The 27,767-nt window shown below is 36.0% G+C and overlaps 2 protein-coding genes across 3 annotated transcripts in view; one reads left to right on the forward strand and one right to left on the reverse strand.

Annotated features, from left to right (window-relative positions):
- LOC136829213 (uncharacterized) overlaps positions 1-19,226 on the forward strand; it is a 143,754-nt gene extending 124,528 nt beyond the window's left edge. The window contains exons 12-13 of the mRNA XM_067087516.1: positions 17,926-17,930; positions 18,903-19,226. Coding sequence (XP_066943617.1) covers positions 17,926-17,930; positions 18,903-19,226 — 329 coding nt within the window. The remainder of the gene's footprint in view (positions 1-17,925; positions 17,931-18,902) is intronic.
- Positions 19,227-21,602: 2,376 nt separating this feature from the next.
- Positions 21,603-27,767, reverse strand: part of LOC136829234 (uncharacterized) — a 59,673-nt gene continuing 53,508 nt past the window's right edge. Inside the window, exons 3-4 of one of the 2 annotated variants that reach the window (XR_010850332.1) lie at positions 24,571-27,704; positions 21,603-24,467 (exon numbers count right to left, since the gene is read on the reverse strand). Coding sequence is in view for 1 of the 2 variants with exons in the window: in XM_067087533.1 (XP_066943634.1) it covers positions 27,483-27,704 (222 nt within the window). In the remaining variant the exon portion in view is untranslated. Of the gene's footprint in view, positions 27,705-27,767 lie in introns of both variants that reach the window. The other variant, XM_067087533.1, reaches the window with a different exon arrangement.

Genomic DNA, 27,767 nt, shown 5'->3' on the forward strand with positions numbered 1-27,767 from the left:
ATCAAAAGTACCTTCCGGACAAAAAAGTAAATTGTTAGTACGGTCATTTTATAGAAAAAGAGATGAAAATATTATAATTCTTTAGACAACTATAGTTAGGAGATATTAACAAAAGAGTCTCTTGCAACTAGAGTTGATTAAACAAGCAGTAAAATGCTTATAGCCCACAGATTTGAATTGACAAGAAGTTTCAAAACTGAATTTTTCAACATAATACAAAAGGAATACATTAAAAAATTTCGCTAATTCTCTTCTTTTTTTTTCTGTATCAGTAATTTTCACCTAATGCTAATGGCTACCATCACCAAGAAATCAGTCTGTTCGAAGTGAAGTTTCTCCTTTAAATAATTATGTTTATGATGCCAGGTATTGGGTTCAGTTGAAATTTTCATCATCAGTGAAAATTTACTTTATTATTATTATTATTATTATTATTAAAGTAAACACAGGGATCTTCCTTTGTGTGTATTGTAACAGCGTCTTCGAAAGTAGCTTATTTGCTCTAAATGCAAGTGATAATAAATGGCTGATTACTTCATTTTCGTACACAAGCGTCGATATTTATTGGCGACGTACAGTTATTTGACTTGTGTTGCAATTTCCTTTTCGTTGGTTATGTCATTATCATCATAAACACTCCTTCTATCGTCTGTGTGTTTTTTTTTTTATAATCTATATTATTGCTTAGTGTCAGATTTTTCATTTGAATATTGCCCATGTTTTCACTACTCTCCCTAGACCTAGTTGCGATGTTTAACTTATAGCATCGTCTGCTTTATGGCGACATTCATTTGTTTATCGTGTTTCATTATCACCTAAGAATTCATATTCATATTGTTCGTTACTTATCGTCTTTGCATCCAGTCAGGACCCATATAATCAACTTGATTCGCCTCAAGAGCACGCATTAACAAACTTTTGATTGGCGCGATGTTTTCCCTAGCAACCGAAAGCTGTTTTGGATTATCAAGTTTCCATAACAATCTGGACATACGGTTAGGCTATTTCTCGATTCTCGGCTACGATCCTTCAAGAAGACGCGCTGTAGGACCACACCTCAAAAAAAAACAAATCTTCTTAGTTCTGACAGCACCACTAATTGGGTTTTTCGCTGATGTTGGAGATTCTGTGCGACTCTCCTTTCCAGTCTGACTCTGGGTGGTAAAAGCTATTAACAAAGTGGATACAAAATGTCAAGAGAAGTTGTTCAGCAAAAGAGAAAAACCGGACGTTTTAAGAGATAATGGTGGATCAAGTAACGCCGTCGTTGTCAGAAGTCCTTTGCCCCAGAAGCATGGAATAGAATTGATATTGATATTAGGTTAGCCTTAACCATGTACTTACCTTGTAGTCTCACAAACAATCACAAAGCACAGTTTGTCAAGCACTGGACGCTGGGGCTAGATGCAGACACGGTCGACCGCCTCCACGACTCGGCAATTACTCCCAGGCCGAATCTTTCGCTGGTTCAGACTAACAGAATAATAGATTGATTGCTGCGTGGTGTGAGTCGTTTGGTCTTAATCAGAAAGAATGAGCTTTAGGCCTTATTATACAAGAAGCGCTCTGCAGCTCAATGTTTTCCGTGATAGCAAATAATATAATAATAATAATAATAATAATAATAATAATAATAATAATAATAATAATAACAATAATAATAATAATAATAATAATAATAAATCTTATTTCAGCTCAAGGGCATATACATGGAATATATAGACGATAACATACACACAATCTAGATGAATGCAGTAACAATATCCACACAGTTGCTGAAGAAGTAGAAAAGATCATATTCATAATAAAGGTAATGACAATAATAACACTGAGAATAACAGTAAAAAAAACATTAAAAATTATAACAATTAAAAAACAGATTGCATACAATTAATTTCCAGCTAGGGACCTTAAGTTGTTACGGAAGTCAGATCCGGAAGAATAAATACGAAAATTGAAAATAGCATAACTGTGTAATTATAATCATCACTGTAATGATAAAGAAGAAAATACTGATAATAATAATAATAATAATAATAATAATAATAATAATAATAATAATAATAATAGATTCTGCAGACGATACTTCATGATTGCAAAAATAGAGATTAAGTCATTTAAGAAACAGACATCTCATTATCCTATCTTCCCCACAATTTAGATAATTTTGCCTCACTGTTTAGGACGCATTGTATGAACGAACTGCTGCTGTTTCTCAGCCAGGTGATCAGACTCGATATTGTTGGTATTACAGTGAATTTTAAATTATCCAGGCGGTTTTCTATGAACACCTGCGTGGCGGAGTGGTTTGTGAGGCGTCTCAGAATGTCAATTGTATAACAGAGGTTGTTTATTGTTGTTTTGTCGATAGAGCATCCGACTGGAAGTGAGTTCAGTCTGACATTCAAGGGCTTCTGTGTACATATCAAACAGGTATGGAGAGAGAATTCCCCCCTTGTCGGAGACCGTCTATAGGGAGCCAAAGGCGTACGACAACACGTTACCCCATTTCACTCAGAACTGCTGTGTGGAGAACTAGCAATATAAAATGCCAATTAATATAGAGGTAGGCCTCTTTTGTGCAGCTTCAGGAAGAGCTTCAAGTAGTTTACTCTGTCAAACGCTTTTCTCACATCTACAAAGCGTAGGAATACAGGGGAGGCTGATGATAGGTAATAGTTCAGCAGTTCTTTCAGGATGTGGATGCGAGTGTCAACTGAGTGGTTTGCTTTCAATCCGAACTGGTTGCCTTTGGTGTGTAGAAAAGGGAGAAGTCTCACTAGAAGAACCGACCCAAGTATCTTTGACACAATTGTAGTAATTGCAATTGGGCGATAATTGCCGGGGTCAGCTGCATCTTTTAGCTTGTTTTTGATTAATGGTGTTAAGTGAACTAAGAGCAGGGCGTCTGGGAGAAACTGGTGAATTACGCATGCACTGAACAGGGCAGCTAGCAAGCTGTAGATTATCGGGTGGTAGAATTTGAAAGCCTCTGCAGGACAACCATCGCAGCCGAGTGATTTATTATTGGTTAAGTTGTTTGTGGCATCGCTGATGTTACCTGGCGTGATACGATTGGTGAAATGAAATTAAACGTTATCAGCAAGGAGGCTATCCTCTTCCCTTCGGGAGTCTTGGTCGTTTATACAATTCAGGTTATAGCGCTGAAGTGATCGCCCCACATTCTTGCGATGGCCTCGTCGCCGACGGCTTCTCCTACCCTCTGTGATAACTTCTTAGTTTTAGGATTTAGGGATTGAATGTCATTCCAAAGATATAGCTACTGTGAAGCTTACAGCTGTATGACCTGTTTATATACATACATATATATATATATATATATATATATATATATATATATATATATATATATATATATATATATATATATATATATAACACCTTGTAATCACATCTAATTAAACACATTCCACACCACATACTTCTACATAATCCTCATTAGATTACACAGCTTTCTCCGTTACTCTAAGCTTCTCGCAGAGGTGTTTCACGCAAAGCTGCTGAGTCACAAGCCATCTACCTCATCTAAACTCTCATTGCCCTTTATTTACCAACACTTCTCTTATTTGTTTTACTTAAACGTAGCCATGCCAATCATCTCAGATTTACTTACAAATGTTATGTCCCTATAATTCCTATGCTCATTACTGTCACCTTTCCGTCTAGGGAGAGAGACAGTTATTCCTTCTACCAATTCTTTGAGAAATTTTCAATAGAAAAATGACCATCTTAAACATTTTCCTCAGTCGGCTGTATCTCACACACTCTGGACAGACTCTTGATGGCACATTCACAATCTTATAACAGCACCTCACTTTCGAATTCATAGATACCTGCCACCAGTGGTAATCTTCTTTGTCTTATTGTGTTGCCTGGACAGCATGAATTTGCACTTAACAAAAGAAAACTATCTGAACAAAGGGGGTTCTGTAACTTAGGCCTCTATGTGAATCTATGCGAGTCCATATTAGCCTAATCGCGCATCCAACATCGGTCCCACGATCACATCCTGGGGACACATTTGTAAACGGTGCTTGAGGACAAGAGAGGGCCAAGGCGATTCTTAGATTTGAAAGGCGATCCAATAGCGTGTGGCTTCTTGGGAAGAAGTTTCGAGTCGACAGCTAAGAACAGTCTTTGGAAAATGGCAAGCCATTTTCTTCTTATGGTATTGTCATGTGGGCGGGGGTTTGGGGGGGGCGGGCGGGGAGTGAGCATAAATTTTCATTTTTGGTACAGTAGTGATGGTCGGTAACAGATTCATTCTGTACTAACAATGAAAATTTATTTAAAACTATCATTAATTACAAAGAATTTTCTATCAGAGGACAAGGCTAAAACGAATACGATCTCAATTTAGTGCAATTCTTAATTATAAGGAAGACGATTCCAATGCAAAACACTCAAGCAACTTCTACACTACCGTTTATCGCTTAACCTTTCTTTCTTTTGCTATGTGCTTAAAAAAAAAAAACATTTTTTATCTTAATACTCCTACCATTTACGTATGTGTGGAGCCTTTTTCTCCTTGCTTTTAATTTGTCTTATAATATATATCTAATTCGATGTCTTGATAACAATTTTTTTAGTAAGATAGTTTTTAAATGCCTGCAGCCTTGAAAATTCGACAATAGCAACTTCGTGAAACGTTGTCATAATAAGCAGTGGTGGGAACGTCGCCCCTCCCTTCGCGTTCGAGACTCTCTCTCTCTCTCTCTCTCTCTCTCTCTCTCTCTCTCTCTCTCTCTCTCTCTCTCTCTCTCTCTATATATATATATATATATATATATATATATATATATATATATATATATATATATATATATATATATATATATATATATATATAATATATGTTTTCGCTATATGTAAGTACATGTGCACTACGCTTAGTAACATGAATAGTCCATGTTCTCAGTACAAGCACTACACAATCTTGGTTCTACGTTGCTGTAGGTTGCAATTTAGAAATGTCTAGAACATGCTGATTCGTGTCTTACCCAAAGGTGCAATATTCCTCATGGCACAGGCCACCAGTCACACCCTGTTGCAAATTGGTGGCGTGCATGTTGAATTATTTATCAAGATTTAATTACAAAGTGATTGCGTGATGGTTGAATTATTCAGCAGTAAAAAGTGGGCTGCTGTAATCGACCTGCTCTGAACCGACACATTTCTTACCCAAGTGTAGCCGCAGTTCAATCAGTTTATTGCCTTTTGCACCAAGGAAATCAATAAACCCTTTGGGCGTTTGATATTCACAGGTGTTTTCAGAGGTAATGCATGCAGCTATAGTCGCCAAGGTTAAACAGTTAGGCTCAATGAAACTTGCAGCCCAAGTAATGATGATAATAACACAACATAGGCCTACGCTTGTAATACGAATGTTCTAAGCATTGTCATCCGATGAGAAGATAAGCAAGTAAGGCTATGACACATTTTATGATCGTGTCATTTCAACGTATTTCCTTAAGAGAAGCTTCACAGAATTAAGTGCGATATGATTTATAAACTGTGGCAATTTTATTTCTAGCGGAGGCCTATTCATGGTTACGAGTTTGAAAAAAATCGGAGTGGACGGATCTTAGTCACTTTTTCGAATGAATTGTATATTTAAAGAAATGTATTAGTTATTACTTTATACATTAATTCCATGTATTTTGATATGCAAATTCATGAACTAACCATCCAGGACATTATATTGAAAGATTTATGTTGTTCCCTGTCGAAAAATCTCAGTACTAGACGTAACAAATTGTCAATAATGTAAATCATTCTTTTCTAAAAGAATTTTTCAGAGGCTAACAAAAATATGCAAGGTGAATAAGGAAAAAATGTAATATTTACCCTTTTTTTTCCTGAAAAAGAAAATTAGGGAAATAAAAAATAAATCTTCATGCTTGCAGAATGCAAATCTCAGCTTGGCATTCATTTAGTTGAGCTCAAATCTCCTCCAAAAATGTCTTGACATTAGTGATATTTTTTCTCGTTCATTTTAGTATGGTCTAGGGATTAGAAATAGTTATGCTCTCTTTGCGTTCATTTCCAGAAGTAACTGTGGCGTAGTTGGTGGAATTCCATCAGTGGGGTAGCCTAGCTGGGGCCAAGATATTTTTTTTTTGGGGGGGACGAAAAAAAATTACGCAAAACTAATGTATCTGTTCTGTAATTAGTAAAATACGCTATTCTCGAATGCACTTAGCCTTGTGAATGAGGGAAAATAATAGTATTAGTAATTAGTAAACCTGTATTTGAAATTATAGAATTCAATTTTCAATTAATTTTCAACTCTTACTATATGCAGATATATCAAATACTGTAATGTAAATTTCCTCATAATCTTATATTCAACACTAGCCTAATTTCTATTATCAAGTTTCAATGTTCAACTATAGTATAATAACCTTGTCATGTAAATATATCAAAACAGTGCAGATCATCAATAACACAAAAGACTCTTCTCAAAATTTCAACCTATCCCATTCCTTCCTCTTCATCTCCTGTCCCTGGAAATTAACTCTAATCAGCAATAGCAAATTGCATTGCACTTATTCAAAACTGTTACTATAGTTTCAGTCACTTCATACATAAGTTGATAACATTAAGTTGGATCAAAATATTATGAATAAACATGCCATTTGTGTTAAAAACCTATAACTATATCCATTCATTTCTCAGCTCTAAACAAGTTGTAAAGGTAACAAGAACCAAAGTAATGCGTAATGTCGTTGTAAGTAACTGTGATTAAGTCGGTTACTCACTAGTCATCCAACTATCATTTGCAAAGTATTCATTGGTAATCATTTCTTGTTCTGCAATGCGAGAACAAAGTAAAATACGTTGAGCTAGAGTCAGTTGTCAGTGGCTTAAAAGTTTGTTCATCAGATATTTTATTTAAATAAGTATTTTTATAATGATTTCATTCCCTACTTTATTACTCGTTAGATAAGGTATAAGTGGATGTTGTCCCTTACAGCACGAGTTCAAAAATTAATATCGGTCTAAGAAACCCCCTTCACTTCTGACAAAATGATGAAATCGTCTGCATTCCTGATTTCCGGTGCCGTTTTTCGATAAAGTTCTAACAGTAGACATGATTCAAAAGTAGAAATGGAAGTATTTGATCAAAATTGTTTTATCAAGACAAGGAAATGAAACCCTAATGCAGCGTGAATGTTTACGCTACTGTGACACTTTACAGAAAACGTTTAGGCAGACAAAGAGAAAATGCAACCCAAATGTTTTAACGGAGAACTTAGCTTAGGTAAATTTGCAACGCGGATGGTCGCAGCGATGAATAGTTTTGTTTTTTTTACATGAATCCTACGGTGCCTGATTTCGCTGGCCATAACAGCGACTTGCCAAAACCAGAATTATTTTATTTAATTTCTTTTGTTAATAAGAGAATCATTACACAAGGATACATCATCAGCCTTACCAAAATATGATTTTAACGTTTTAGCACTAAATCAGAATTATAAGTCTTATTATATTATATGCTCAATCAAAATCAATCATTCTTTTCACCTATAGAAATATAATTTATTTTAAATCAGAATTATAAGTCGTATTATATTATATGCTCAATCAAAATCAATCATTCTTTTCACCTATAGAAATATAATTTATTTTGACTTAAAAGGATTCTCTCATTGTTCACCCGGCCTCGTATCTTGACGAAATATCGGATCAGTTATATATTCGGGTAAATAAGTTTATATGGTGTTTTAATGCAGCCAATCTTACCCATACCCAGAAACGGAACAAAAAACGATTCAAAATGAAATCGTCTTGGGTAAGAGCTGATTAAATTGGTTTTGGTTATGACTAGTTCTCTCTCTCTCTGTCTCTCTCTCTCTCTCTCTCTCTCTCTCTCTCTCTCTCTCTCTCTCTCTCTCTCTCTCTCTCTCTCTCTCAAATACAGACCCTGATGAAATTTTTGCCTAGTACAAAGACAATGGTGATAATAATGGACCACAGCACTTTATTTATAATATATATATATATATATATATATATATATATATATATATATATATATATATATATATATATATATATATGAAAATGGAAATATTTTGGTAATGCACGGAGCTCACAAAAGTACTTGCAAATAACAGAACTCAAAGATGTTTTATTTTGATCAGTAGAAATCCCATGAGTAATATTTCAAAGCTCAGAGTTTATTCAAGTACTTTTTAGGAACCAGAGCTCATAGAAGTTTTAGGCGAGAACCCACGGAAGTGTTATTTTATTTATTAGAATTCCCAAAATATTCTTTAAGGATCCGGTGCTGTCTGTGTACTGCATTCATAGGGATTAAACGCGTCTTGACTGAGAATCACTTAGGGATTAGACTCATAAGCTAAAGAGGCACTTCGTAAAAAGGGTAGATAAAATAAAACGATGTGTGACTAATGATTTATTATATCCAAGAATTTTTAGACAATGTCATTACTAACGGAAACAGGAAAGTATGTGCCCTATAATTTTGCTGAAAAGGTCTAAGGAAGCAGTGTAAAATTTGTGCACAATTTTCAGTCTCTCTTGAGACGCATAATTCACTGTGAAGAAATGACTGACATACTGTACATAATGTTTTGGCATTACGGTGCAAGAGTGATAAACACTAATTGGTTAAACAAAACTCTTTTATTCTTGAAAATGTTTTGTAACTAATACTAGAGTCAAGAAATAGTACATGGCCTAATGACTGAACAGTAATTTAGCACAGGTGCCTGCTTCGCCACTGTGTAGTGGGAAAACCTTGAATTACAGCAAATATCTAATAAATATTTATTGTCCCAGGTTAAGCCAGAACGCTGATACAGTAACAGTCATTCTGGTTAAGTCCAAACTCACTGAATTTCGCGTGCTGCCTCCATTTAGTTAAGCTTCCTCTCACAAACTGGGCTCAATCCTAAATAACTGCATCTCATTTCATACACCAGTCCAGAAGTATTTATAGCTCCACATTGGGGTTCGCTCGGTAAGGACGAAGGGTGATTTGGAGCCCAGTTGGTGCTGTCAACACTCGAGCCGTTCAGCCACTTCTGTTCTCGGATGCCTATCCAACTAAGCCGAGTGCTAGCTGTAAAAATGAGAGTATAGGCTTCCCTTTGGTGATATGGATGCAGGTTAAATTTCGATTCAGAAACTGCGGATGAAGGCAGAGTATTATAGCTTATAATTACAATGAAGTCCATTCACGATTTTAGTCTCTTACCTACTCTTCTTTGAAAGGAAAGTAAACCTTAAAATATAGTGTTTGGTAGCGTTGAAATTAATTCTTAGTTGATACTTATAACTATTGGATGCCTTCAAGATTTTACACTGATATGAAGTTCATTTACCCTTCAAAACAAGCACATTGCTAACCACAAAAATTATGTTTATGTTAAGGAGTAATATCGATTCAGGTTCTTGGGTGGAAACCGTGAAATCAATTTTTTTTTTATCTGAGGTACAATCTCGTCATTTGTCTATGCACCAACTGTTAATTTATTTGCATATATAATCTTTAAGCATTTTTCTGTGAATAAATGAAACTCAAGAGAAGGGAGTGATAAATTCGCAGTTTGTCAGTTACCACGAAAGTGTCATACCTTTGATACACTGACTTACCATATCCTAACGTGACCAGTTCACTGGCCAAGGCTCTCCTTTGAGCGTCATTTTCCAGCACAATGAGATCAGAGTCATTCTCAAGACACGTCCTTCTAGCTTCAGTCCAATTAACGGAAGATGATTGTACGACCTTTAAACAACCAAAGCCTTGAACGATTTTGAACTGTGATCCACAGGTAAACCTTTCTGTCAGCCAAATAAAGTTGATTAGTATTTACGCATGTTGACATGCATATGTACACATATATTCCAAATCTATGAAAGAAAAAAGATGGAATGAATAGTTCGAATTATTATTATTCTGGCTATGTTTGTATATCCGCCGTTTCAACTCGGAGAAATGAAAATCGAATGAAAGGTTCGCGTTACTGAAACCTGCAAAAAAGACCGTAGCCTGACGTTGCAGTCGTCAGTCAGTCGGTCACAACGAGGTCCTGAAGCCAGCAGAGAGAGAGGAAGTGTAGTATTACTTACTGTATTACTTACTGTATCTGATGAGTGTCGTGGCATTGGAGATTTGCAGTTGAGGTCTCAGAGGATTCGTGTCGGTCAGATGGCAGTCGAGGACTCCTTCACAGGAAAGAAGGAGGTCATCACAAAACTTGAGAAAAATGAGTGAAGTTCGTTTATAGATATATTTCTTTGTTGACTGAGTTGTATGTATATAAATATATATATATATATATATATATATATATATATATATATATATATATATATATATATATATATATATATATATATATATATATCATATATGTGTGTATATATGTATATATACGTATATATATACTGTAATATATATATATATATATATATATATATATATATATATATATATATATATATATATATATATATATATATATATATATATATATATATACAGTATATAGACGTAATGCAATCGGCATTTTGTTTATTACGTTATCATAATAGGGAAGACTCAGAAGGGGTCATACGAGAATCTTTTTTATATAACTTCAGATTTATATTCGAAGGCTAAATGTCTATAGTTTTATAGTGATGAATATTCACCGTTCCCTCGGTCGTATGTGGTGATTCCAGTGCAAGTGACATTCACGAAGCAAAGTGCTCGGCATTTACCTGGAAAAATAGAAATCTTGACGTAATATATATAGGCATGAACATGTTTTTAATTCGTAATGTAATACTGTTTCTTTTTCAGTCACACTCTCACATTTGCACTTGTGTACGGTAATTTTATTTTTTATTATTATTATTATTACACAGGAGGCAGAAAGATCATTCATTCTTTTGTAGCTTTTAGAAGTATAAAACAAAAATACATAAATCTCTAGCTTTCAAGGGTCTTTGACCGTTTCGGTGGGGCCAGACCTTTTGATAGCTAAAGAAGTGTATTCAAGCAAAGAATTGTGTATTTCTTGTATAATTCACCTAAACATTCGGGTAAATCATTTCAGAATCTCACTAATCACCTTCGAATTTCATTGAGCGCCTGAGAACGACATTATTTCAAATTCCTCCGGATACCTTTTCATTCAGCTCAACTCGGAATGCTTTTGATTACCTCTGAATTGAGTTAATCGTCTGAAAAGTAGATTGGTATTTCTTCGCAAAGATCAGATTAAATTTTCGACAGTATGAAAACCGAATCGTGACGCCAACGTTCTTTAAGATATATGGTTTTTCGCTTAATCAATATTCATTTCAGTACAATACCATCCTTATCATTCGGTTTCTCAGAGTTTACCTCTCTCTCTCTCTCTCTCTCTCTCTCTCTCTCTCTCTCTCTCTCTCTCTCTCTGAGTGTATGTGTGTGTGTGTGTGTTTGTGTTGTCCATGCAAGTGAGTTTTAATTTTTGTACCTTAAAACTTACATGCTGTTCCAACATCTTGAAATCGACGGGTGATGTTCACTTCCGGCACAGAATAATTGAAATATGACGTGAAGTGCCCGTGCCCATCCACGCTTGCTAGCAGTGCCAGACCATAGAGTGTTATCTGCCACCACACCATCGTGGTCTCCGCTTCTCTCTCGTTTTCTCTGCTTATTCCTTATCGCTCTGGATGTGGAACGAAAGAAATAACAGGTAGTTCGAATGTCAAGTGGTTAAGTTATTGTGCAAGGTTCGTCAACGTTTTCTGATTTGTTGTTTATTGATACTTACTACCAACTGCAATAGTGTACAGTGCTTACCTTAACGTAAAGATGTTTATTATTATTGTTTTTTTATTGTTTCATTTACACAAAGATATCAATAATGCAGGTGATATTGATTTCAGGTGGGTCTGTTTGTTTAATAAATACACGGCTTGGAATTTACACATTTTGATGACATCTGAGAGAAATTGCGGAAGCTAGTAAAAGAGTTTCAAAATACTTACGGGAGGAGAAAGTTCAGAATAAATATGGACAAGAGTTAAGTTATGGTGTGAAGAGGAGCCAGTATGATGGAACAATAATTTTCAGCATGGAAGGTGGAAGCACAGAAGCAATTCATTTGCATGCATTTGATGGAGGGTTAGAGATGGAGTGAGTTGCAAAAATGGGTGAGGACAAGAAAGGTAGCAGGGTGTGTGCGAAAGGATGAAAAGACTTGAAGTATATCTGCAAGCCAAGATGAGTAAGCATAAATGGATTGTTGAGCCAGTTTTCCTTTATGGAAGTGAAATGTAGAAAATGAAAAGCTATTTTAAGACCCTCCATTTTTAATATTTCTCTCACATCATTTATCTTGTGCTATTTAATCTTCCAATCCACCCTCCTCCTGCAAACTTGTTTGTCCGCCCTGGGTCGGGGCGGGCTAGGAAGGGGATCGGGAGGGTAGGGGAGACATGACATATCCGCCCTCCTCCTGCAAATCTGTTTGTCCACCCCTGACGGGGGAGGGATCAGGAGGGTAGGAAAGACATGACGGGCATCGCCGGGTTCCAGCGCAGCGTGGTGCACCATCAAGCTCGTAGCGAATAATATTTGAACTGCTACGATAATCATCATCACAGTCTCCATCATCCAATATCGACAGGATATAGAAGAGAGACTGAAAATAAGCCGGAAAATATCTTACTTGAAAGCGACGACAGAATACGAGATTATAATTTTTTTTTCGTTCGTGCCGATCTGTGCGTGACTATAACGTACTCTTGGCCATTCCAGCTCTCTGTCTTTTGTCAAGATAAGTCGCTTGAATCTCACTGTCTTCGCCGTTTTTATGAAATTTTGATACCTGTTGTTACTCTCAAATTCCAGCGCACAAAAAAATATACACGTGGAGAAGCCCGTCATGAAGATTTTTTTGTTTCGTGGTTTTTGCGCCCCGTTATGACTCATTACCCTTACACCAAGCTGCTGAACTTTGTTGTAAGTTTCCATATCACTTTGCGTGCTAAATACAATCACCTCAACTTAATTACGGAGCAGATATTAATTCCACGGCGGTGTTTCAGTCCTTCGTTCAACGTTCCGCTTTTATCAGAGCCAGGGGTCGTTTTGGAAATCAACCAAAGGCCATCTCGGCTAAGCTCATGTGCTTGTGGGAAAATTCTTTGCTTGTATGATTTGAAACTGGAAAAAAAATGAAATTATAATGAGTATGCTCTTGTGTTTGTGCGTGAATTTATAAAAGGGGGTACTTGAGCGTCAACGAACTGACAAAAAAGGGCAATTTCTCAGGTGGTGAATGACCTTTCTGTCCTGTTGCAAAGCAATGTGTGCATATTATAATAATAATAATAATAATAATAATAATAATAATAATAATAATAATAATAATAATAATAATAATGTATATATATATATACAGAAAACCGGTATTTCGAAATTTATACAAACTCCAAATTTCATTTTCGATTTTTTTTTTTTTTTACCTAATTGCAAACTATATCGTTCGTCGATAAAGCAAGGAACATTTTATTTCTTGACATCCATTGGTGGTCGCCCAGCCAAGTATTGGACGAGCGGAACGTTGTTGAACTTCACTGGTGGTTTTCCGGAAAGCGTAAAATCAAGCAAAGAAAACTGAGTCTCTTATAAAATAACAACAGCTTATTCCTCACTGCTCGAAGCTTAATTCAAGTTACAGACGATGTGAATCTGGACTCAGAAAATCCACTCTTTCACTTACCTTAAATCGGGTATCCTCAACCTCGGGTTCGAGACCTTTCAAAGTTAATATAGGGATCTCTAAGTGGTAATCAGGCAACTGACGAAAATGTACTTAAAGTTGAAAGACAAACAGTTAACGATAAACTGCATAATGCGGTCCTGCAATTTAAAACGATAATTTACATGTCTTTGTGCCGTTTTCTGGTGAACTAATTTTAATTTGCAGACAAATCAGCAAAAAAATACTTAGATATGTACTGAAATTAATATCAGCAGTAGCAGAGGTACTTGGTATGTAAAGCGTTAAGAACCTTCTACTAAGAAGAAGAAGAAGAAGAAGAAGAAGAAGAAGAAGAAGAAGAGGTTAGCACGACTACCCACTTTTTCGACGACTCCGCTCTGACAGTCCGCTTCTTACTGATAGTCACTGGCAATTTAGACTCACGCATTACCGGAATTCTTCACAGAGCTCATGTTCAATAGCCATTCGTTTATTCGGCCCAGTGGCGAACCTTACGTATACCATCGGATTCCCTGATGCATACATATTGTGGTGGTTAGGCGTTACTGCTATTAACCCAAGGTGTTTCTAAATGTATGCACGTTTGTAGCTACTGTATGTCATTACGAGAGAGAGAGAGAGATAAACATTTAGCTATATAAACGAATTTTCACGTTATAGTTGAATTCTGTCTCTTCTGAATAGGATGTAAATTCTCTCATAAAAATATTTTTTTATTTAGAGGGCATAATTTGAAATCAAATTAAATTTCAGAAATCAGTTTACCGTACGTACATTTTATACATGTAGCTGAAGACTGCACCTATGACGATGGACTAATTATCCATCCTGTATCTCACAAACTAATTTTGGGTGTATCATGAGCTACTGTACACGAGGATGGTGGTAACCTTTTCCCACTAATAAAAACATGTTTGGTAACCCTTATACCAAGATCCAGATACAAAGAATTGTAAATACATTGCAGTTATAAGCTATAACCTAACAGAGGTTCCAGATGATGGTTTTGGGAAGTATCAACTCTGTACTCACATTTATCACCCTTGCCACAGGGCGCCTGACGGTCTTCCTGCTCCTTTTATTGTTCTTGGGAAATAATTTCCACCCAAAAGGAAACTGTGTATGATAAATTTACCTTCTTAGACCGTGATTCGAATCCATGGGTAATAGTCAAGTTAATGCACTCGGCTATCAAGAGCGATGGAAAGGCATGGATCGAAATACCGGTCAGGTTAGGTGTGTTTATTAAATGTTATTTCCTTTGGGAGCAAATTATTCTCAGGATAAAGGGAGTTCCCTGTTAATGACTATTTGTGATTTTAGAATAATTTTGAGAGCATAAAAATGTCACGTGCGAACACTTGACACAAATTGAGTTTTTATGGTGCACATTTGATTTTCCGATTAGTAGAAAAGAGTTTAAGTTCGCCAGGAATGATTACAAGAGAATCAAAATCAATGCTTATCATTATAGATTCCTAAATGGAGTAAGTTTTCAGTAGTTTATGAATCAAAGCTAAAAGCCCTGGGTTCGAGTCCCTGCCAGGGTGGAGAAATTTATAAGTATATAATCCCCTGTAGGATACAAATTATTCCCAAACTACAATAAATTCGATAATACTAGGCTATTTGTGGCTTAATATTAAATCCGAGCTTCATGGCACGTGATACGCTGTGTGGGGCAGGAGGGTGGTTGTGTCATGTCGCCCCTACCCTCCCGATCTCCTATCTACCTCGCCCCACCCGGGGCGGACAAACAGGTTTGCAGGAGGAGGGTGGATGTGTCATGTCTCCCTTAACCTCCTGATCCCCTACTATACCTGCCCCCGCCCCCTCTGGGGCGAACAAACAAGGTCCACTCGGATTTTATTATTACAGATTTATGAGATAGATAGATAGATATGTGAAGTTGTGTGCGTGATTTTGTGTGTATGTGTGTGTGTGTGTGTGTGTAGGGACGCAGGATTGTTCGAACCAAAGTACACTTGCGAACAAAGAATTATTTACGTAGCCAAAACCAGAAACAAATTGTCAAATTCCTCTTTTCGCAAACCAGCAGATTCCACCTCGAAGAATTCCATTAGAGAATATCTTTATTCCTTTACACGACTCCTTTGTCACTACATTCAGGCTGAACACTTCCCACGAGAAATACTGCACTCAGGCACTAAATTATTATTATTTAGACGGTAAAGTATAATAATCTCCAGGTTAGCGCAAAGGAAGCAATCAACAAGACCAGCGAAAAATATTTTTTTCTCAATTTTACTTTTTTCTACGTTATTGTCCGTTTGGAATTCACAGTAAGTCACCTGACGTGGATAGATGTTTCCGAGAAATATTATACTTCGTACCAAGTTATTTGAAATTTGATTTTTAGTCAGAGAACGTTTTAAAAGTATCTGTAAATGTGGAAAGTTATTTTCACTGGTTGACAGAGCACTAGAAACTTGACCTCAACGGAATATCATTATCATTGCTAAAAATTTATTCGTTTGATTGATTTCGTACTATAAAAAGCTGATGAGCTGGGTATTATTAATATCGTAAATCTATATCTTTTCATACGAAAGCCACAAGACCCATAAATCAACAAATCAAGCTCTTAAAGAATTGGAAACCTATATTATGTAGAAATTAGGACAGAGCCAAGAGACGTGAAACAGTTATAAAAGGAAACTAAATTTTATCAGGTAATCTCTGGGAACTGGAAATTCATGAAATTTATATACATATATATATATATATATATATATATATATATATATATATATATATATATATATATATATATATATATATATATATATATATATATATATATATATGTGTGTGTTATGATATGATGATGACACAGGGAGAGAAGCATTTATATATCTAAATAAGAGATATTCTACCATATAGGACAGGAAACAATATCGAGGTTCCGTCTCCATGCGCAGAAAGTAATTCATATTTTGCATACGGAGGACAACTTGGCAGTGAGTCGCGACTAATAAATAGAAACTACAAAAAAATTAGCAGATAGTAAAAAGCTATCACTGAAAAACCATATCGCTGCGATAATGTAAGGAAAACTGAGGCTGGTTTTTCAGCTCATTTGAAACTTGAAGACACAAGAATTCCTGTTTGATGAGCGGTTTTGTCTTCAAAATTTATTAGCATAGAAAAAAGAAATAACAATGCTGTTCTTGGAAGCACAGACTGTGTTATCATGAAAAAAATAAACTGCAAAATCCATTCTGTCTCAATTCATCGATAGAGACGTCGATAACGTTCAAAAAAAGATTTAACCAAAGGGATATGACGATGTGCGTGACATTGAGGATAAACAAAAGAATATTTAGCAAGAAGCAAAAAATAAAAAAAGAATATACCTCCTTGGTCAATAAAACTCAGGCCATAAGAAATAAAGTTTGGCGCAGAAGTTCCGTAGTAAGAATCGAAGGTGTATAGTTTAAACAAAGGTGTATTAAAGAGTTTAATAATCGTGATAAAAAAAAACATGTATAATAATACTCTATGAACAAGAAATCCAGTTTTAGACAAAAATATAACAAAAAAGTGAAGCAAGACGTTTGAGATGTGTTAAAGATATCCGTAAAGAGTCATTAAGCGAAACTATCTCGAGAGAAAATCTTTAACCATGATAACGGTTACAATTAAACTTTATAAAATCAGATTCCTTTTATTTGTAATAGCGACAGCATTAACCAAAACGGTAATGATGTTAGTGAAAAATAAAGTTATGACAAAATATTTTTAACTGTATGATGAACTGGTATAATACCATCTAAGGTCCAGAAAACTGCGACATGAGTCAAAGAGTTCTTTCCGCATATTATTATTATTATTATTATTATTATTATTATTATTATTATTATTATTATTATTATTATTATTATTATTATTATTATTATTATTCAAATAAAAGAGAAAACTGGTGTCACACCTTCAAATGGAATTCGGTAGTGATAATAACAGCAACACAATATTGATAATTTAGACAATCACCATTGCATCAGCGTCTTCTTTGTCTATTTGGTCCTTGGCGATGGAACGATATGTCTTTAAGACTGTTAAAAGGACAGTAGTAGACCTAATGCACTCAGCCAAGAAGGAGATAATTCATTTCAACTGTTTTGCATATTCCTGTCGATTTCAGGTTCGGTATTTAGAACCAAAATCTCTCACTATTATGTGCCTGAAATTATATTGTGAGAGTGTAAGCGAAAGTGTGGGCCAGGTTACAACTGATTCATTCATCTAAAATTCACACAAGTCCAAAACCCTTGCGGGCTGTAACGTAGTCCCAAACTCTGACAGGTAAGGAAAAAGGGATTAACTATAGGTATGGTAATTTTCCATTGGTTGTGCATATAAAATTCATTCTCTTTAACACAATCGACATAGTAATTGCTGTCACCAGTCATTCATTGGCAGCAGATCGATGAGGCCTTCAGCAAAGTCCAGTGGTCACAGAGAGGCTATGACGCGTCCGTTCATCTCTGTAATGACAAGCAAAAGGGTAGTTTGGGTATTTTGTCGCATTAACAAGTCAAAGGAAATCCTCACCTAACGTGAGAAGCTTCCACCTGTTGTATCCATAATCCTACAGGTGCCTGAAACAAACACACACACACATACACATACACACACACAAATGTTCAAAAATGACTTACACTGGTTCGAAGTAATCGAACTTAGGTTTTAAGCGAGCCTTGACCACTTAGCAAATACAGAGAAAATGCTCCCACTGGCTGAAAGAGAGATACAAAGAGAGACCTTTAGGATAACGAAAAAAGAAGAAGAAATAAAAAGAGGGACTTCAAAAAAAGAGGGACTTCAAAATTTGATAATTTCCCATATCACTTACGAGGTGTCCCTTAAGGAAATTGCCAAAGAGATCTTACACTTGTTCTTCAAATAATATTTACTTATAGATTCCCAGGCATCGTGAGAGATTTTAAGTGCGAATACAAAACACAACCAGTTTGCCAATGTCTATCAGGTCTGAAATGTAGTAGTTACCCTAACATATATAAATTTACAATATTCGTTTTCTATGAATATAAGATATATAGAAAGCTGTGATTTTCATGGGTAATTCATATATTATATTATAAATCTAAAATTATGCAGTTTTTAAAATCAAGATATATTAAAGTTCACAAAGACACTATATTGGACCAACCTTCCACGAGAATAAAAGAATCATTTTGCCTCAGTGAAGGAAAGCTGATGGTTGGACTCCCTCTCGAGCGTAAACCTGATGTTGGAGTGCTGGGTATTGAATTCGAGGAAGGAATCGGCATGATAATCCTGTTTCAAGAGCAGGAAAGTATCGTCAACAAACCTGGTGTAAACCAGAGGGTGGAAACCCAAGGGACAATTGTCCAACATGCATTCCTCCAGGGAGCAAATGAAGATGTTGGCGAAGATGGGCCCCAGGGAGCGAACCCATAGCCATGCCCTCAATATATAAAAACGGCATTTTAGGAAACTGGGTGTTGTTGTTGTCCCAAAATTCTGTAAGAACCAAACAGCAGTTTTCAGACTATCTCGATATGTTCTTTCTCAAAGAGAACAGTCCCTTTTATCTCTGGGGGTTTAGGACTAACGGCCTAGTTCTAGTAAATTTTTCTTACCTTTACATAAATCATCTAGTCCAAAGGAAGGACAAATATCAAGTGGTATTCGCCTATTCTCTTTTCACCTTTTCGTCAGTTTGCATTTCACCATAGTTCTCATAGACACTCGAAGCTTCATTGCAGTCTCATTGCAGTCTTTTGCACACTTCCTTCACCTCCCTCGCTTCACCTATTCAGAGACTCGTCCCTTTTCTCATCCTAACATCAGCTAAGACATTTACTTTTTAATGCTTGTACGACTCTGTTGCATCAGTTCTTTGACCATCCCTATTCCCTACTGACATTCATTGCAGCATAAACATGTCACGTATTTATACCCATTCCAGGTTTCCTTAACTGCTTTACAAAATATATCAGAGCCTCGAAATACTGGTCAGGGTGCATATTTTCACAGAAGTTACGTTTCACCAGAAACAAAGCAAGGCACGCCCTTTATTCAGTAACTTACAATTGTGCTCAAGTGGAAAGCAATGCATTTCCAAAAAGGAGAGTTCTTTATTATGTTTCATAAAACAATATGAAAGTTCGCCGGGAATTTAATCACCTGTACATATCCACATATATAGAATATGCTAATGCTAAGTGACTGTTTATATTCAGCTCTGTCACACTTTCCAAAATGAGCAAGTCTTACTGAGGTAATTACATTCATCATAAACTGGCCACATTCCGGTATTCAGAGTTCCTCTCTCTATCTTTCTATAAACTTATTTAAATCAGATTTTCGGTTTAGAAGCATAGAGATTTAGTTCATAAAGAATATAAATCATAGTATGCGTGAAATTCCACTTCTATTAAAGATTTCTATCTTTAACAGAAATGTCCATGACATAACTAAGAGAATTTCGGGTAACGTCAGTTATTCTAAACTTCCAGGCCCTGGCACATTTTCAAAGAAGATTTCATCCCTTCAGTCAGAGTTAGAATCCCCTCTTCTTCCGGCCCCCTACATTTCCTTTGGCTTGCAAATGGCCTCCTATCTTACTGGAAACACAACAGAACACATTTTCCAAGAACAGCTCTCTCTCACATTCGTCAGCACCGTTCACAGATAAAGCTTATTTCGTTGCAAGCCTTGCTTCAGCATATCTCCTGGAAGCGTTTCTTTTACTCCCCGCTCCTCACGGCTGCGTTCGGCGCCTTGGTTCACCTGTGTGTAATCCGGGAGCCAGAGTTCTTCTCTGGATCCTGGTGCAGTCTAAGATGATAATTTTCTTTAGGAGACTTCAGATATGCTGAGCCCCTTTCTGAGAGTAGCCGTGACAGAACTATTATTGATAACAATTCAGATACTGTAACAGGCTACAGCCTTTTCGCCACGTAGGTCTTTAGATTTACGAAGAATTATTGCATTGCATTTAGTATACAAAACAAATTCTAATAAGCTCTTTATATATTGATCATTTTAAAAGTCGTTTGAGGTAGACTTCAGCAAATGTTTCCGCCAAGTTTTTGCAGTGGCAGTTTATTTATAGAAAGTGCATTACACTGAAGGGTGATATCTTCAATTCTAATTTTTTTTTTCGTGCGGTGTATATTGTTATAGAATTACCTGCACTAAATTTTTGTAAGCACCTTCCTAATGAAGTTATACAGATGTAAGAAGTCCTCACGTGAAAATAAAAGGACTTATTATATAATTCATCCACGGGACCATTGTGGAAATTACAAGATTTATACAGATATATAAGTCACCAGAACAAATCTGATACATTTCCAAGTAATCTCGTAATCACCATATCCTTAAATATTTTCCCGATCAGTCACAAGCAAGAATTACTTTTTTTCGTGTTATTTCAATCCATTAAGGATCTTGGTTGGCCTCCGAAACATGTATACAGCCAAGGATATATTATTTATCTTTTACCCATATTCTACCATCACTTTTCATATAGTAATACTTTGTCACTTGCTTTTAATTTCAGAACACATACTGTGGCTTTTTTGCGGTATGTAACCTTTATGATTCTTACTATGATTCATGTACTTTAATGGAAAGCAATGAAATTCAATTCACAAGATTAGCATTATCGTTGATCCTGCGAAATAGATGTATTAGCCACTTATGGAGGTTAACAAATAAAGATCGCAGGAACTTCACACAAGAATTCAGTCTGAAAAAAAATATTGACAACCTCAACTGCGCACCACTTCGAAATTTTCAGGGGAGAAAATTCAAAATCAAACGACGTTTTGAGAAAAATGCAAAAGTTTATTTGTTGAAAAGTTTAGTATAAAAAATAATAATGTCTTTTACAAAGTTATGGCACACAACGTTAGATAAGTTAGTGTTTCCCTATCCGCAACCACACAGTATTGGTACAGTACTCTAAGGCCACAGTTATTGAACATCGAATGCAAACATCCCTCATTTGACAGAACCGATTGACTAACGTCGAAAACATGAAATCTTCAAAATGTCTATGGCAAGTCATTGCCAAAATATAATGAAAACTAAGTATTTGTGCGCTCTATAAATTCGTCAAAATAAATATTGAATGCTGTGTTCATCTGCGCAACTAACGTCATCTCAATCTCTGTAGGTATGAAAATATACTGTCAGTCTTGATCTGCTGAAAAGTGTCGCATAAAACTAGTGTGGAACCTTCAGACTGATTTTGTATGTATAAATACACATTTTACATTTTGCTCGGGGAAATTCTGTCAAACGAGGGACGAGTCAGCGACGTCAGCTGATTCGGTAGGAAACCTCAGTTCTTCTTCTTCTTCTTCATTCCTTCTCCGACTACCCCAAACCAGTGTTTCAGACCGCTCCAGAATGTTCTCTGAACTGTGACCGCCAAGATACCGCTCCTTACACAGAGAATGGTTGGTGATGTGTCTAATTATCTTTCCATATGCAATCTTAAGCTATAAAAGAGATGCAGCCGAAGAAACACAACGAACAGGTTTTTAGAAGTCAGATCTCTCCGTCTCGAATCAAAAGGCTACAGACATGGGTACGGCCGTCGTTAAAAACGAAAAACCCAGAACGCAAATATTCGGGAATGAGTCACATACATTTCGCTCGTCTGGGGGGAATATCGAAGGAGAGGAGTAATGGCAAAAATGCATATCTGGAAGAAACTTATCACTACCACCTGCCTTTTCTCCATGACAAAATAGGAAGAAGAGTAAATTAAAAAAAAAAAAAAAAAATTAAGTTAGAAGCAATAATATACTGGAATGCTTTGAAAACTCCTTTCTGATATAAAAGGATTAAATAAATATCATTATTTCCCAATGTTGCAGAATCGTAGGGATCCTTAACCTTTTTTTTTTTATTATGAATTATATGGTTAAGTTTATGTCACACTCTGATGAGGTAATATGTCAAAAGTAATGAATGAATGGAAATCATACAAAACTTAAGAGAAATGACAGATATTTTGATAAGACATGGGATGCCCTTTAAACTAAAAAAAAAATAATAATAAATACAAATGTAAACAAAACAAAACAATAAAAATGAGTTTATGTTTAAAACTACTCTTGTTATGAGCAAATCAAATTGGACAACCTTCCTACTTTGGGGGTTCATAGCCTGGCTTAAAGCTACAAAGTGAATTTCCAAGTCGCAGCGAAAAACGAAAAACAAAAAAATGATAATGCTTCCTACGACTCTTCTTCAGACACCAATTATATTATAATTAGACAATCATCATCACACCTACGAAGGTAGTTTGAGCAAAAAATAACAAAATAATAACCATGTTTACCATCATTCTTAAAATGGATGCCCTCGCAAGAACCCACCCACCTCAAAACCGTCTTTTCTATCTACAACACAAAGCGGAATATTTTCCTCGAAATCTGCCTCGCTACATGCATCAACAGAATCTTCTTCTTCTTCTTCTTCCTCCCTTAACCTTCTTCCTACACACAATGACACATCTGGGAATATAAAAACATAAGACTGTAGATATCCATAGAACATACATATATATTTATACCCTATATACAAATTATGCAAAACGTCGCTGATGGAATGGCATGAGTGATCAAACTTAAATAATTACGGTACAAAGAAAGGGGAAAAATCATGAGAAGTCTTTGTGTTAGAAAGGATTTCCTGCAGTTCATGTGTTAATGGCGATTTCTTTTCACAAAAAGCAGTACAAGATAATTTAGCACAAAAATAGTACATTATATACACTTCTGAACTTTCCATTTTTTTAAACATTTGATAACCTGGGGTATATGCATTCAAGACTTGTGTTTTTAGGTTAAAAATGGCACACGATATCCATTCACAAACATTACACTTTACATCTAATGGCAAGAAATCGAGCCAATCACTAAACACCCAATTTAATGCTCTGTTACAATGCATCAGTACCAGATTCAAGAAACCTTTCGTCAGTTTAACCTCAAAAGGACAACAAGAGTTTCCCAGCAAGTCCAAGAGAACACCATATCAATCTCAATGGCGTGCACTTGCAACGGCTGGAAAAACTTAGAATAGTTCAGAAACTGGAGCGTGGCTAAAAGTTCATGTCGCCCAGTTTCTGCAGAATACTGTAACTTCTCAATAAGTGTGTCTGTAACTTCGTGGCAGTTACAGTTCTTTAACAGACAAGGAGGAGACAACCAAATTACAACCATATTTTTAAACCTATAAAATATTTTGTCTTTCAGTAGCAGATTCCTTTTCAAAACGATGAGAACGTTTTCACAAGGGAACTATGTTCCAGCATATTCCAGAAAATATTACTATGAAGACTATTTCGAATACAACCTTTCAAATACACACAGAAGACTGGTAAATAGCAATGGTCATCACTTGACTGTACCATTCTACAAAGATTACCGGTATACAAGCACATCCATTATACTGATACTATAATACTGCAGTGTACCAGTTCAGTTCATTACCATACACACTCATCTCTAATTCTTTAAACTTCAATAGTTTCTCAATATACAGAAAGATCCACCAAAAAAAAAAAGTTGGATACCGAGGAATACTGTACAGGATATTAAAAGAATAATCAAGTTGCTCACCAAAAGAATGAGATCTGTTAATTATAAAAACAACTTTGAAGCCTGGAAGCCTCTAAACAGAGATGAAAACTTGCATTGTTGTTACATTTATCCAGATTTTTTCCACTGATTAATATCTATATTAGTTACAAAACTGAAAAGGAATTTTCAACTACTTTTTTGCATACATCACTAAACTGCAATTTAACATTATGGTTTATATATGCTTCAAAATATGAATTTTAAAAGGTGCTTCGCATCCTTCTCAATTAGAAGTATTATATCCTCAAAATGCTTTCCATACTTGACAGCTACCAATATATGCATGTGCTTTGTATTTGACAAGTTTACATTTAAGATAAATTACACCCTTGTACAATCTGTATTATACAACATTACATGACAGCTAAGGGCATGGATAAGTTAGAGAAATAAAAATGTGTATATATGATGCACAGTCCTTACCACAATACATGGTATTGTCTTTTTAAACATTTTCAGAGATACAGTGCCTTGAGAGCCTGTCTTGGCCTCAAGAAAACTAAAGTCTTGCTAAAAAATAAATTACTGTACTGTCTCTACACATTTTAAAGAGTAAAAAAAAAAAGATAAATCAATTGACACTCAAAGTGTGTTTCTACAGTTTTGGCACATTGTAATGATTGATAAACTTTTCTAGAAAAAACAGACTAATCTATAAAAAACAACTGCAGCTTACTTATGAAGGAAGAACAAATGTTATCATTAGTAACTGTTGCGAGACACCACCAAAATTGGCTTGGAAGTATGACACTAAACAACAAACAAAAGCATATTATGTGATTCAGTATACAACAACGTTTATAACAACCCTGGAAGGTGTTAATAAAGATAACACTAACAAAACTGAGAAATAAATCATTCTGCACCCCAACTCGCACTACACAGAATCATCTTGTACATGCCGGCGAGCGAGTCGGCTCGCAAAAACAGGTTGCAATCTTCGTATTGTCAAATGAGGAGGAATTTTCCCTCTATGTACAAAAAAAAAAAAACAGCTGATGCGACCTCTCAAACAATGAAAAGAACACAACTATACACACCAACGCTTGTAACCACTCACTGCCCGTTCTTATCCGATTTTGCAGCGAGCCCGGGAACAAGGAGCAACCGTAGAATATTTGGGGGGGGGGAGAGGGGGATATATATTAAGCTGTCCCCAGCCAGTAACCCCATCATTGAGCACTCACGTAAGTCTTTGGCACAACCTTTTCGTCTCTCAAATCATATCCAGATGTATTTAATTGAGCAAAGCAAAGAATAAAAAATTGGAATCTCTTGACATATGGCATATCTGTTTCGTTTCTTGAGCTTACTGTCATTCCTAAATTCTCGTAACGAAAGCGTCTCTCAGAATTACATCACTTCATAACAGGCCTGATACTGTATCCATCGGAGTGTAGATACAGTTCAGTACAATAAATCTATTGACTTAATAAATACAGCATACTGGAAAGAAAAGTACCAAAATTACGCACCTTCAAAATTACCAGAGGTTACATTTGCATCTCAATTTGTTTACCTCGAAATTTCCGAAAGGTGTAGAAATTCAAAAGAATTGGGAGGGCATTACCCCATCCCACTATGACACTGCCTATAATACTATGACAATGAAAACGCAGTGCCCGTGAAACATTTCATAACTGTTAATCTACTTCAGTTCAATAAATAACCGCTGCGACGAAGAAATATCTCTAGGAAATTCCATAAGTTCTGTGCGAAATGTATCAGCATCACACTTTCAAATGATCCCACAAGACTTCTGCAAAATAAATTAATACTTTTCGTGTAAAGCTTGAGTAAAGCCCTCTTCACGCACTGTGCAACAAGTGCCTTATCCCACATGCACAGTGTCGACCTGAGCATTGATCCTTGATTAACAGCGTGCAATTCAGTTTTATCCACCTTATGCCTATCTCTATGCTTCTGTTAATTCATGTGCCTTCATCAAGTTCTGGATTTAAACTGCTTGCAACATTCTCCCTCGCTCTCTTTTTCTCTCTCTCACTCACTCACAGACAGACAGACAAACAAAATAAATGTCTAACAGAGAAAAACCGTTGTCAGAGGACTGCCGCAATAACAAATTCTAACACAGAGGAAGGAGCTAAAATTGGAAATCATTACTTAATGTTGTAAAAAATATCCCACAGTAATTGAGCTTACGGCTTTGTAAATGAAGGAGAAAGACACGTTGAGATAACGAAACAAAAAAAGAAAAAGAAAAGCCTTTCAGGATTTGAGCTGTTCTTAAATAATTATAATTATGTCTTTGCAATCAAAAGCACCAGATTATTATAAGCAACAAAAAAAAAGGGAGGGGGGATTGAAAGTCCTCTCAAAAGATTGATAAATACAAAACAAAACAAAAAAAACGTATTCTACAAATGAATGATGCAAGTCAACTTGCACGACAAATAAATACAAAATCATAATAAGACTTCAAAATACACAGATAAAGCCAACCTGACGCACATTCACAAAAAAAAAATGTGACGATCATATCATTTATGACACAGCAACCAAATCACAACCTCAAATTAAACGAGCTGCTACCTTGAGTGATATACATAAAATACACATTGTGTTTGGCAATTGAGCACTGAAATCATGATTACATTCATGAACAATGTTCACCTCCTTTGCTGTTCCTAGTGTGGTGCACCAAGAACACCTTTTTTTTTTTTTTTAGTAAATATTGACACCTCTTATCATAGGCAATCCAGAAATATACACAGTCAACAAAACCATCAAAACAGTTTTACTTGGGAGACCGCCCCCCCTCTTCACTGCCTGATAATGGAACAGTCAGCGTTTTTTTGATATCCAAAGAACGAACGGTGGAAAAATGGTTTCTTCTGAGTCAGCATTATGGAAAACGAATCTCTTGTGTTACATTACATGGAAGAATATTCAAAAACCATCTACCGCCATGGAAAAAAAAAATGGCGTACGTCTACAGGATGTTTCCGAGGGCAGACTTAAAAAGATTATCTAAACTGTCGTGGAGAAAAATATATATATGGAATACACCAATAGGAGGAAACTCTTAGTTCATGTTGTACTTGAGATGGAGGACATTGTTCAGCTGGGAATCCTCCACTATGCCCATTTGCTGACGGGCCTGGCGGGCATTGAGGCAGAGGTCGTGGGCAAAGGCGCAGGTCGCTGGCACGGCGAGAATTTTCCGGGCCAGCAGCCGAAGAGTGGACAGCCCCGAAGCCGAGGTTCCCGACCACCACCCGAGGATATCGTCGTCTTCAAGGTGTACCTGCAGGAGGGAGGGGTGATATCACAAATCTTCCTCTAAGGTTTCCTACGAATCCCCGACACC

This window comes from Macrobrachium rosenbergii, chromosome 44 (assembly GCF_040412425.1).
Source record: "Macrobrachium rosenbergii isolate ZJJX-2024 chromosome 44, ASM4041242v1, whole genome shotgun sequence".
Taxonomy (NCBI): Eukaryota; Metazoa; Arthropoda; class Malacostraca; order Decapoda; family Palaemonidae; genus Macrobrachium; species Macrobrachium rosenbergii.